The 13996-nt window shown below is 31.5% G+C and overlaps 1 protein-coding gene across 3 annotated transcripts in view; it reads right to left on the reverse strand.

Moving 5' to 3' along the window:
* The window catches only part of LOC18108126 (pentatricopeptide repeat-containing protein At2g34400-like), a 23638-nt gene continuing 9642 nt past the window's right edge, over positions 1-13996 (reverse strand). Inside the window, exons 2-3 of one of the 3 annotated variants that reach the window (XM_052451027.1) lie at positions 1860-2280; positions 1-403 (exon numbers count right to left, since the gene is read on the reverse strand). In XM_052451027.1, coding sequence (XP_052306987.1) covers positions 349-403; positions 1860-2280 — 476 coding nt within the window. In that variant the 3' untranslated portion in view covers positions 1-348. Of the gene's footprint in view, positions 404-1446; positions 1674-1859; positions 2281-13996 lie in introns of those variants that run through there. The other 2 variants (XM_052451025.1, XM_052451026.1) reach the window with 2 other exon arrangements.

Consider the following 13996-nt stretch of genomic DNA (forward strand, 5'->3'; position numbering starts at 1 on the left):
ATGCAACCAATATTTGGAATGTAACCTTCTCTCTTCATCTCCTCATTCAGCAATTGGTATATGTTCACCGAATGATGATTTAAGTTGTCACCAGCATGAAATTCATGAACACGAGCTCCAATGTCAATCCAGTTATAGAAAGGGGTTTTAGAGACACCACACTGCCTCATCAACACCCTTGTCTTTGCAGAATCATCCCACCTTCTCATATTTGCATATATCTTAGATAAGATAACATATTTTCCTGAATTTGATAGCTCCATCTCTAGAAACAATTGAATGACCCTTTCACCAACATCAGCATTTCTACACCTCTGACAGGCACCAAGCAATGACCCCAACACAATTTCATATGGTTTTCCAAGCATCTTCTTGATTAAGTCCCAAGCTTCGTTCAGAAGTCCTGCACGTGCACAAAGATCAACTATGCAAGAATAATGCTCGACTTTTGGGACCAATCCAACCAATCCAAATGACAAAGTCATTGATTCAAAAACTCCTACATTTTGCATACATATCAATTAATGCACTCGCAATATAGACATCGTGTTGTAAAACTTTTTCTGATGCTTGTGTCTCAACCATAGTTATTAAACCCGGCCCCGCCCGGCGGGTCGACCTGGGACCCGGTCGACCCGGTGGCTGGACCGGTCCGGGTTTAATAAAAGACCGGCTGTGGCAACAGCCCGGCCAAACCCGGGCGACCCGGCGGGTCGACCCGGAACCCGGGTGACCCGGGCGAACCCGGACGAGACCCGGTTTTTTTTTTTTTTCTCAAATGTGGGATTTGAAACCCATTAGTATATATACTCTATGTTTCCATGAAAAAAACCATGTTTTTTCAATGTGGGATAAAAATTTTTTGGTTTAAATATTTCAACTTAAAAGGATAACATAGTATCTTTTCAATGTGGGATTTGAAGCCCTTTCATATATATACACTATGTTCCCATGAAAAAAACCATGTTTTTTCAATGTGGGATAAAAAACATTTTGGTTTAAATACTTCAACTTAAAAGGATAACATGATATCTTTTCAATGTGGGATTTGAAACCCTTTCATATATATACACTATGTTCCCATGAAAAAAACCATGTTTTTTCAATGTGGGATTTGAAACCCATTAATATATATACTTTATGTTCCCAAGAAAAAAATCATGTTTTTTCAATGTGGGATAAAAAACCTTTTGGTTTAAATACTTCAACTTAAAAGGATAATATATTATCTTTTCAATGTGGGATTTGAAACTCATTAGTATATATACTCTATGTTTCCAAGAAAAAAGTTATGTTTTTTCAATGTGGAATAAAAAACTTTTTAAAATATTATTTTAAACTTCATAATATGTATAATCTATATTTACATAGATTTTTTCATATGAAATATTAAAACTTTATTTTTTTTTAATTTTTCCGGGTTAATCCGGGTTGACCCGAGTTGACCCGGGTTGACCCATGAAACCCGGGACCCGGCCCCTTGGCCGGGTCAACCCCCGGGCCGGGTTTAATAACTATGGTCTCAACCCATTTCCCCAAATCAAAGGCCCCTATTGTGGAACATGCAGACAATATATACTTCAATCATTGTGACTTTATCTGGATTAGGACCTGTCTTTTTCATTCCATTGAATAGTACAATTACTTCATTGGAAGCTCCATTCTGTGAGCACCTGTGAAGTGATTGTTGAACAAAAAAAAATCATATTAACTTGAAACACATTTACAAATTTCATATATCTGTGTGGTTTTTATTTCATAGTTGATTAATTAGGAAGAATTCAAATTTCAAGTTAGTTCAAAGGAACAGAAATAAAATTATATGTGACAATTACAAAGTATAAAACCGATCTAATGACCCTGTGATAATGGCATTCCAAGTGACAACATCCTTGTTTGGCATTGAATCAAAGACCCTCCTCGCAGATATCAAATCCCTACACTTACCATACATGTCAATCAAAGCAGACCCCACATATGAATTTACCTCCACCTTCTTCTCCAAAACAAACCCCTCCACCCATCTCCCCAAACCCAAATCCCCACACGCCCCGAGAACACTCACCAACGTCATCTCATCTGGTTCAAACCCCTTCTCCCTCATTTCCATAAACAACCCAAATGCCTTTTTAGCAAAACTTGTCTTAGAATACCCCGAGATCATCGAATTCCATGACGCCAACTCTCTCTCACCCATTTCATCAAACACCATTCGTGCAAACCCCATTTCACCACACCTTTTGTACATTGTAATCAAAGAACGATTCACATACTCATCACCTTCCAAACCAGCCTTAAACACCAGACGATGATCGATCTTTCCATGAAGAAAACCCCAAACATTCCCACACGCTATAAACAAAAAAGGGTATGTAAAATTATTTGCTTTTAGGCCTAAAGACTTCAGTTTGTAATACAATTCAGCACAAAAATCATACTTTTTCCGTGTGGTAGCTAACCCACGAAGCATGACATTGAAGGCATGGTTTGGTGATTTGATTAAAAACAAGGGATGCATAGGCCAAGTCTTTGAGGTCAATGATTTTGGAAAGGAAATTGGGTTTTGGTATTGAGTTTATAAGCATTTATGAGTGGATTTGTTTTAATAGGTTTTTGGATTTGCAATGTTTTATCAGAGACAAAAGCTTTTCAGTTAAGGTTTGATGTTCTTTTTGGGTTTGGAAGTTGAGGTTTGAAAAAGGGAGATGGTAGGGGGTAGAAAAGAGGTAGGTCTTGTCTTGAGCATTGTTTTTGGAACTCAACTTTGCTTATGTCTCCTTGTCAAAAAAAATCAAGCTCATGTAGGTCTTGTCAGAGATTGACCCAAAAAACAAATTTTAAAAAATCAAAATCACATCGTTTTGATTTAAGAAAAAAAAAGTTTTTTCTTGCAGCACCAATTTCATTTATTGCATGTTCTCATGTAGTCACCAATAAACATTTGATAGATTATGTGCCCGGGAGAAGAAACAATACCAAGAAGTCAGGGTACATCTCAAATCTTCTGCATAACTTTTTGAATGATGCATTCTGAGCGTCCCTAGTTTTTAAGGCCATGATTATAAAATCGAATTTCAATGTATTTATCCATGCCCAGCAGCGAAGAGACGATCCACACAGTACCCCAATCGGTTCAAAGAGATTTGGAGCAGTGTTGTCACTTGAATGAGGCAGAAGTATGGAAATGGTGGAGGTTGGTGAAGTAGAAGATGTAATGACTAACAGAGAAAATGGCTGAAATTGCCATAAAGGTACTTTGTGCAGGAATGTCAGTTGCAATGAGGTCACTGACTGATTTTGCTATTGGTTCTGCAGAGAGGGATATGCAGAATATGTTAAGCAATGGGAGAATGCTATTGCCAAGTGCTCCAGAGTTCTAGCAGGCCTAGAACATAATTTAGGATATCCCGGTGGCTAATATTGCTAGCATCAGTGATGTAATTACATGTTCTAACCTAAATGACAAAGGTAGCGTAGAGCAATTGCTGCTCCTGCTAACATATTTCTTTGTGATCTATTAGTTGGCAAGCTAACCAAAGATGAACAGCAGATATCCTTAGAAATATCTGGGATTGGAAGTAAATCAATGAGAATGAATGAGTGCTCACGGGGTGATTTTTTACAGTGGATTCAAATTCAACAACAAGGGCTATTTCCTGCAGCAAGGAAAGTTTCCGAATTTTAATTATTAGAATCCATTTACTTTGGCTTAGGGAAATGTTGATCAAGCACCTATCACTATGCTTAGGGAAATGTTGATCAAGCACACAGTTAACAACCTACAACTGTTGGATGCTTATTTTTCAAAATTTTTACATGGAATACAAGAACAAAAGGTAAAAAGGAAACTATCTTCTCACAGTGATGTCCATGACTGTATTGTCATGAGGAAAACAATTGTCAAGGAAAATACAAATTTGTCAAAAAATGAATGCTTCTTCAGTCATAACTGAAGCCTTCATCATCATCAACCTCCACCTCAGAAAAATCGTTACTGCTCATGACAGATAGAAAGACTAAAACTGCAACTACTTGTGTTACTAGCTAGAAAGTATCCTGCCCTTCTGAAAGTTTTTTTCCTCTTCTGTCCTTTTTATTAGGATTGTTGCCATTAATGTGCAGCAATCATCAATGGACTGCACCGTTCATTAACAATGAAGCATCTGCAGTCTATTGTCATTGTCAAACAAGTTGCACCAACCATGGACAAAATGATGCAACTCATGTGCTGTCACCATTAGTGCCATAATCTATGATCAAGTTATCTTACCATTCATGCTGCCTATAAATAGACGCATAAATTAGAAAGCAAAAGAGAGAGAGAGAGAGTGCAGAATGTGAGAGAGAGAGAGAGAGAGAAAGTGAAGGGCTGCATGATATCCATTCATTGATATCCATTCTAGGAGCGAGCTGAAGTCAGTGTCCAAATCAACAATACCATCTTCCTTTAAACATTGGATTACCCCACCATTCTCGTCATTGCAGGCTGCATAGGTGCCTGGTTCAATATATGGAATTTGATCTACAACAAAAAGTCAGATAAGTGTTTTGAAGACGATTTTGATATTTGCATGATATATTTGAGAAAACAAACATAAATGACAACATGAGCAAAGCATCCACACACATTAAAAAACAATATCCATCAAAAACAGTCCTGGTCATGCAGATCCAATCTTGAATGCTAATTACTAACTCCTTCCCTGTTATTTATGACCATGGCCTTCTTTAAGACAATATGTTAGCCTCATTTATTCCGAATCCTCGCCATACACCACTAAAAATCCCACTGAACAACAAAATACCAACTTTCAGATATCCAAAAAAACTCAGTTAAACAAAAGTATAGAACTCAGTTAAACTGCAAAACGACCACAGCCCATCTTAACATGATCCATAAAAAAAAATCAAATATAACCTCAGGTACATTTCTTGTATTTAAAGAGAAAAGAGTTATCAATTTAATCCAAAACTTGAAAACCTTTTAAAAAACTATCTTAATCTAAAAATTTAATATGTTGAATAATATTTCAAGATAATATTTATATAATTTTTTAATAAACATTACCTCTTTAAATAAAAATGTTTTAAACTTGAAATTTTTATAAATTTACATTATTTTACATTTAACTTTTATAAAATAAAATAATAAAATTTAAACTTGTGATTTTAATTAATAAAATTCAACAAACTAAGTAAATTATCTCAAATTAAAAACTTAATTTGATAGTTATATGCCTTTTTTTTCCACGTTAATGAGACCATTGCAATCATGTATTTTTTACCACAAGATGGGGCCGTAGCTTGTGGGCTCTCAAAGCCTAAAACTCCTCGCTTCATTTGCAAGAGATAGTTATTTATACTAGTAGCAATCTAGTAATAACTACATGATTTGTAAAACAATTTTATGTAAAAAAATGATAAAAAAACCATAAAGAAAAAAAAGGTAAAGAGAAAAAACGTTATTCTATTTAGATTATCAAACAATCTAATTCTAATGTAATAGAAGGAAAACGGTAAAAAAAAATAAAATAAAAAAACTTAATCTAAAAAAAAAAGAAAAAAATTAGGCAAATTCAGGTGAATCTTCTAAATCCGGTGTAATATCTAAAACTTGAAACTCATTAAATTCTAAACCTAGCTTTAATAAAAAAATTAATTTTCAATCAATTTAATTATATAATTTAATCAATTATATAATTTTTTATAATTTTTTGTTTTTTTTTAAAGATACGCAGTAACATCACCGGGAGCTTTAGTGTTAGTAACGATGGTTGCCTCTTGGAAGGACTAATTAATGGACAATGGACCTTGGATTAATATACTATCATTTGTTTTTATTTTCTAGTCATATTTAATTTTTCATCAAGTGATTAATGTAAATGTTCGGATTATAATTCAATGGATATAATTCTTAACGTTAAATGCTATGTATTTTTTTAAAAAATTATTAATTTAAATATTCGGATTAATTAAAGATTTTGATGGAGAAGACACTCCCAACAAATTTTCCACGAGATGGGTCTGTACAATTGTGGATCTAAAATTGAGATTTTTTGCCCTCCTAAACACCCTCAATTATCGATTCTAAATTTCTAATTGGAAGGGTTATACTTTCTTGGCTTCTTAAACGACTTGGTTAGATTTTGTTAAATTTTTAGTTTGCTCCTTGAGATTTTTCAATTTCATCTTCAAAGTTTAGTATGATTTGCGTGATTTTTAAAGTTTAAGAATCAAAATGCATTATTTTCAAAATTTATGGCATGATACCTATATTTGGTGTCTTTTTCATTTCGGTCTCTCTTCGTTCAATCTTATCTTTTCCTAATAAATTAAAATCAATTGATCTTTAATTAGAACTAAATTGTCAAAAACAAATTAAAAAAATTATAGTTGTAAGAGTGTGCGAGAAATATCATTAGTTTTAACTATCCCTAATTTATGATAATAATATAGGTAAAATTATAGACAAAGTAAAGAAAATAGAACAAATTATAGTTTCAACTACCCACTAATTAATTCCTTGAGGAGGAAGAGTGGGAGATTCTCAATTTTTTTAAAGGCTAATATTGTACTACTTATCTTGGAAATCCCTTGAATTTATTCACACCAGGTTTAAAATTTAGAGAAATTAAATCCATGATTTATTTATAAATAAATTTTATTGTTAATATTATTATTACTCCATAGTTACATTATGTAAACCTTACATTTATTGGAGAAATCAATGTAAACAAATTTATGGCCAGACACTAGTTTATCAAGTACTTAAATAGAAAAAAAATCAATTAGAGTACTTGAATAAAAGAAGATGTAAAGTATAAGTATTTTATATATCTTTACTATTCAGAAATTAAAAATAAAATAAAATCAATCCAAACTCATCTAAAAAGAGTTAACTATGACATCATCATCCTAATAATAGAACTAATAAAGATATTTTATTGATAAGATTTTGTGAAAATAAGTATTCAAATTGAAAAAAAAAAAAATTGTTCATGTTTTTGATATTAATGTCTCCATCCATTTACAGCCGGAGAAAAAAACATTACCTACTTTTATTATATCTTCTTACCTGAAAAATAAGGTATGTAAATATTCAGAGCTATTTAAGTGCCATCAATTTTAGTAAATTTTTATTTTTCACTTTACTTTATTAATATTATTATAATCATGACATCATCATTGTAACCATTACTCCTGTTACTTTCACTTTCACCGCCTCAACCTCTTTATCTATCATAATTAAATTACTTCAATATATATATATATATATTACTCCTGTTTTTTTTTTTTGGGTCACATCGTATAAAAAATCCTTCAATTATGGTGTTATAACAAAGAGGTCCACCAAGAGCTTTCCTCGCTTAGCCTTGGGTAGATTCTAGCTGCAGTTCATGTCTAGTGCCATACAAGAGAGAAATGCTTTATTTGATTGAGAATTGAACCTCTTATCTGATGAATTAGAGAAACATTCTCTTACCATTATGCCCTTGCAATCCGATGGAGTTAAATTTCTCTTGTTACGCAAGTTGTTAGGTCTATTTGCAGTGTCGTTTTGTTATGAGTCATGAAGGAAGAAAAATATTTTATTATTCTCTGACAATATTGAGTCCCATACTCATCAATATTATTCAAATTTGCTCCTTTTTACTCAATTTCATTTTATAAAATGCAAGAAATTGTTAATCTTTGAGAACCGTACCTTAATCCATTGTCCAGCATTCTGGTGATGGAGTCCTGATATTATTTCAAAGGGAGCCAAAACTCTGTGGGACACCCTAATTGAATAAGTTTATAAACCAAATTAACAAACAAAAGTCCAACAAGACAACTTAAATTTAGATCAATTTAGAAAGTTGACACTATTACAGTGGCCACGAAGTTGTTAGTGTCATTTTTTAGGTCAAAATCCACTCTAAATGTGTGTTAGAGAGAGTCAATGTAATATTTTTTTGAATTTGTTAGAGGTATTGGGTTCTTGAGATGTCATGAAAAAAAAATTCAGCCCTCAATTTATATTCTATTTGAGAAAATAAATTTTGATTGTAATTATTTCAAACAATCAAAGCTTCAAGAGTATATTTGAAAGTGAAACAAATGTGCTACATTTTAGTATTGTTTTTTTTTTGTCACTCGAGTTTTTCTCTTCTCAATTTCTTTTAAATTGGGTTGATTTATGATTGAACTTGATGATTTGCTAATGTTGATCTTTTGTGGCGTTCTCGATGTCCCAAGAAAATAATTCGGCGATCAATTGATGCTCAACTTGGCAAAATAAAATTTGATTGTATTGATTTAAAACAATTGAAACTATAGGGATCAAATTTAAAACTGATGCAAATATTCAGCTCATTTTTTCTCAAGCCAAGGACTTAAGTGAAAAAAAAAGGGAAAAGTGGTAAAGCAGAGCCAACGTCTTCACAGTTACCACGCACACTAGCGTCTTTATTCTATTCATTTCGCATGTAAAGCGGATGGTAAGATTCTTTTTTAATTACATCCATTTTTTATTTGTTGTTTTTTATAAATATATTTAATTAACAACAATGTTCTCTTATAGGCTACGATTTTTTGATGCGAACCAAGCCCGATAGAGCTTTTGTGGAAACGCATGTGCACACTGATGACTGCAAAAATGAGGTGCAATAGCTCATGGATAGCTGACCTCAGTACTTTGTGGTATGTTGTTTTCAACCATTGTTTTCCTTAAGTTATTATTTTTATGAATTTGTTGACTTTTTTTTTCTAGTATACATATAACATCGGGTTGAAAGAGAGATACAGTGACGATTCTTCAACCCATCCAAATCTCGATCCGGATTTGTTGTTGAAGATAGTATTGTTTGGTGGACCCGATAGAAATCGGGTGTACGGTCTCTCTAACACTACATCCGAGTTCTTGCAAACAACCCATAATTTCTCAACTGCTGGGTGCTCACAATCGATTCTAAGCACTCAAACTCTAAGTTCGAGGTGGTTTTAGATCAACAAGTTAAGGATCAAATGACCCATTTTGTTGTTGATTATGAACGACTTGGTGCTAAGACGGCCGAACTTCATTAATTGGTAATGAAGATGAGAACACATATAGATAGTACAAGTGCTCCCTCTTATTCTCTTATTCACCCCGTGGTCTAGGCGAAAACTTGTCTCTTCCTCCTTCTCCAATGCCTTTATTCTAGATTAATTGTATTTGAACTTATAAATGTTTAAATTTGTAATAAATATTTGAATTTTATATTAATTTAATTTTTTAATTATTTTTTATTTCTGTTTAATAGATTTTTTCAAATATATATATTTTTAAATTATTATTAACGGGATTACTGACAGATATAGTTCGTTTATATATTCGAGAGAGTAGAAAAAGAATTATTTAAATTGTGTGAAAGTTAACTCATACTATAATTAATTAATTGAGAATTTGAGCTCGTTGGAAAAGTTTTGCATGGACTTTTGTTTTCCGGAGAAAAATCCCTTAAAACCCTTGAGCATCACCTTCTCTAAAATATCTGTCTTTGCCATAACTCAGGGCTCTGTGTCTTCTTAAGGTGAATTAACAAGTTTCAACTCAACTCTGTATCTTTTCTAGATATGTCTGTGACTGTGCCCCATAAAGAATTCCTCTTTTCCTCACAACCTATTTAACAATTTGTCCATCAAGTTTTTGATCAACCATTAGGATTTTCTTGGGAAATGCTTGGTTTGATTTATTTTTTGTTAATCTTAGAAAATATCTTCGTTCCTTGATAGAAATTTCTTGAAAATAATGAGTTTGTTAGAAGATAATATAAATCATATCTTTAGAACTCACCTAACAGCTTAAGCTATTGGGTTGAGACGATTCTTTGATATGGTATCAAAGCCTTAATAACCAAATGGTCACGAGTTCGAATCTCACCATCCCTATTTATTTGATAAAAATTAAGCATAAGGTAATGTGGACCTATACAAGTTTCTAAGTCCAAAGAATTTTCAATTAAGAAAATATATTAAAAATAATATAATTTAAGCTATTAAATTAAAATTGAGATGGTTCTTTAACAGATTTATACTTCATTTTGACTTTGTTGGCGTACCAAATAAATAAAGAATTCCTCTTGATAGAATTTTCTTGGAAATGATGAGAATATTTTAGAATTTTCTGGGTTGACGCCAGCAGTCAACAACTATCTTCCATTTCCTTGGCATCGTGTTCCATGCCTTTGCAAAATATTAAAGGCTCCAATGCCTCTCTAGCAATAAGATTATTTTTTTATTTAATCACACAAAAAAAAAAAAAACAAATAGATCCAACTAGCATGCCATTCCAATACAAATAGAGGCAGAACAACCGTAGGTGCTGAGGATGTAAAAAGCAGTTTCTCATTATGGCTGTGGGAAATTGCCGCTCAAGTTCTAACTTTTGGGCTTTAATTTATCAGTCAAGCATGTTTCATTATTTTAAAAACAAATTTATTTTATGATACAAATGAATCTGCTAAGTGGAAGAACAACCGTGCTGTGTACGTTAAAAAACAGTTTATTTGTTCCCCGTCATGTTTCATTATATTTCTTTTATGGGGTGCGAGAGGGTTTGTGGGAAATTGCGTGCCTCTAGCTTTATTTATTTATTTATTATTAATGTAGGTATTCGGGCCAGCTTGCGTGTATCTCGACTAATCCCACGGGTTCTGAAATTAATGACTTTGTAAACCTCCAGTGGTCCTGAGGTTTGTGATACTCGAACTGATGACATCTAGGGAGCAAATCTAAATTTTGATCAATTAAACTACACCCCTTATTGTTCCTCTATTTTTTTTAATTGAAAGGGTTATGCTCAGATTTTGGTAAATTCTTAGTTTGCTCCTTCGGATTTCTTCATCTTGAAATTTTAATTTGTAACAATCGCCTTTTATAATCTTCAATAACAAACGTGTTTTTCCCGCTCTCCAACCCGCTAATTAATTCATATAAGTAGGAAGAGTGGAAGCTTCTCTATTTCTTGAAAGGCTAATATTTCACGAATTTTATTTTTTTGGAATGTCTTCACAGCAAGACAGGTTTGTTCCACATAGAAAGTGATTTTCTGTAATCTATTTTTTAAAATTTTCATGTTTCTTTAGTAAAGTTACTAGTTAATGAAAAATATTTTCCGATAAAAGAAAAATTTGGCTTGTTTTTTATGAAAATATTTTTCTTTTTTTTTGACGGAAAAAATATTCTAAAAATTGTGAAAAATTCAAAAATATTTTGTTATTAAATGATTATATCAAATTTGATCCTTAAACTTTTGATTACTAACATTTTTTTAATAGAAAAAATTTAAATATTAAAAATATAACATGGTCTACTCGACAGATCCAAATACAACCTGTAGGATAGTTAAAAATATATAGTTTGATTAAAAAATAAAAAAAACCAAGATAATATCTTTTAAAAAAAATATTAAGACTAAAACATATTAAATTGATCCTAATCAACTCGGCTAAACCTGTCAAATCTGAAATCTGAACTATGAGACCGAGATAACCCCATAAAAAACAAATCGAAATAAATTATAAGCTCAATTCCTAACCAACCCAATATTGAAGGATAAGATTGAAATAAAAGATAAATAAAAAAACATAAAACAAATAACTCAAATTAACCCAAGTTAACATGCCAAGCCCACAATCCAAGTCATGCAACTAGGATAACTACATATAAACTAAATCAAAACAAATTATGAAATATAATTCTCAATCAACCAAACATTGAATGATGAAAATGAAAAAAAAAAAACTCAATTAAAAGTTCATAAAAAACCTAACCTGGGTTAACTTGATTTAACCCGTCAAACCTGTAACACAAGTAATAAGACTACGATAACTTCATAGAAATAAAAATAAAATAAAATTATGAAGCCTATTTCCAAATCAGGATGAGATTGAAGATAAAAACCCTAAGTTAAGCCGTCAAATTCACGATTCGAATAATGAGATCGAGATAAGCAAATCTAATATTAAAGAATGAAATTAAAAAAAAAACCTTACAAAACATATATGGTTTAACAATATTAATCAACTCTTAAAATATTTCATTATATATATATATATTAAAAATAAATATTGAGAACTATTATATCAATTTATGAATGTGTCAATTTGAATGCGAATTATATTTGTAAACCAGCTCCAATGCCTCTCTAATAATTAAAACCAGCTCCAATGCCTCTCTAATAATAAGGAATTTTTTATCTTTCCTAAAATTAAAAAAATATGTTGTTTATCGAAATAATTAATTTGTAGTAATTTTTATTATTATTTGGAGTTCTGTTAATTAGGCAACATTTGATTATTATCGTGATATAAAATACAAATAAGGACAAAAAAGATATGTTTGTATGTATTTTTTCTTTTAAAAGTATATAATTTTAGAAACAATTTCTCTGTATTGTATTTTTAATCAGATATGTTTTTATTTTTTGAAAATACAAATAGATCAGGAAGAACAACCGTAGGTGCTGAGGATGTAAAAAGCAGTTTCTCTATGTTCTTAATCAAAAGTATTTCATTAAAAATGTAAAAAGCAGTTTCTCATTATGGCTGTGGGAAATTGCCGCTCAAGTTCTAACTTTTGGGCTTTTATCAGTCAAGCATGTTTCATTATTTTAAAAATAAATTTATTTTGATGATACAAATGAATCTGCTAAGTGGAAGAACAACCGTGCTGTGTACGTTAAAAAACAGTTCCTTTGTTCCCCGTCATGTTTCATTATTTCTTTTATGGGGGTGCGAGAGGGTTCGTGGGAAATTACGTGACTCTAGCTTTTTTTATTATTATTAGCGTGGGTGTCTGGGTCAGCTTGCGCGTGCCTCGACTAATCCCACGGGCTATGAAGTTAAAGATCTTGTAAGCCTCCAGTGGCCCTGAGCTTTGTGATACTCGAACTGATGACATCTAGAAAGCAAACCTAAAGTTTAACCAGTTGAGTTAGTTCCTATAGCTTTTTAATTGAAAGGGTTATGCTTAACCACTAGTGATGTTGATGTGGTTCCTTTATGATATCTAGAAACCACTAGCTCAGATTTTGATAAATTCTTAGTTTGCTCCTTCATATTTCTTCATCTTGAAATTTTAGTTAGTAACAATCGCGTTTTATAATCTTCATTGTTAAAATCAATTTTTTTCTGATATAAAAAAAAATATCAAATCAACAATAACTTGAGTGAATTCTTGTTAACTAATTGATGTACTCATAACTCAGGATAGTCCTGAAAGAAGTAAAGAGAAAAAAAAAAGTTCAAGTCCAAACAAAACTAATTTTCAAAAATAAAATTGAAAGAGAAAATTAAAAATAAAACGTGAAAAAAAAAATTGAGTTAACCCGCGTTCACTCTGCTAACTTACCACTTGCAACATGAGATTGTGATAAGAAAATCATTTAAAAAAAATAACCAAGAAAAAAAGATGAAATCTAAATAAATAAGAAAACTTTGAGAAAAAACTCGAGTCTTTCTAGGCTAACCTAACGAACATGCAACCCGAGATAACCTTGTAGAAAGAAAAAAATATAAAAATAAGAAATCTCTAGACATAATAGCCTAACATTAAAGGATAAAATAAAAAAAAATATTGAAAAAAAAATATGCCAAAGTGTTAAGCCTTTCATTCTTTTAAAAGGATTAATAGACATCATAAAATTTCAACTAATATATATAGAGGTACTGCATGACCAAAAGGATTAATGGTCATTGGTGAATTGTTTATATTGGATGTAAATATATTACAAACAATTATCCACATCCAAAGTTAATGTATAGCCAAAATAAAAGAGCAAAGTAAATATATTTATAAAAAAATAATTTTTTACGACTCTTTTTTTCAATTTAAATATTTAATGATAAAAGAAGTATACCCACTTTGTGACAATAATATTAATGTATAGACAAAGTGAAGAAAATAGAACAAACGTGTTTTTCCCACTCTCCAACCCGCTAATTAATTAATTCATATAAGGAGGAAGAGTGGA

Source organism: Populus trichocarpa, chromosome 3, assembly GCF_000002775.5.
Source record: "Populus trichocarpa isolate Nisqually-1 chromosome 3, P.trichocarpa_v4.1, whole genome shotgun sequence".
Classification (NCBI taxonomy): Eukaryota; Viridiplantae; Streptophyta; class Magnoliopsida; order Malpighiales; family Salicaceae; genus Populus; species Populus trichocarpa.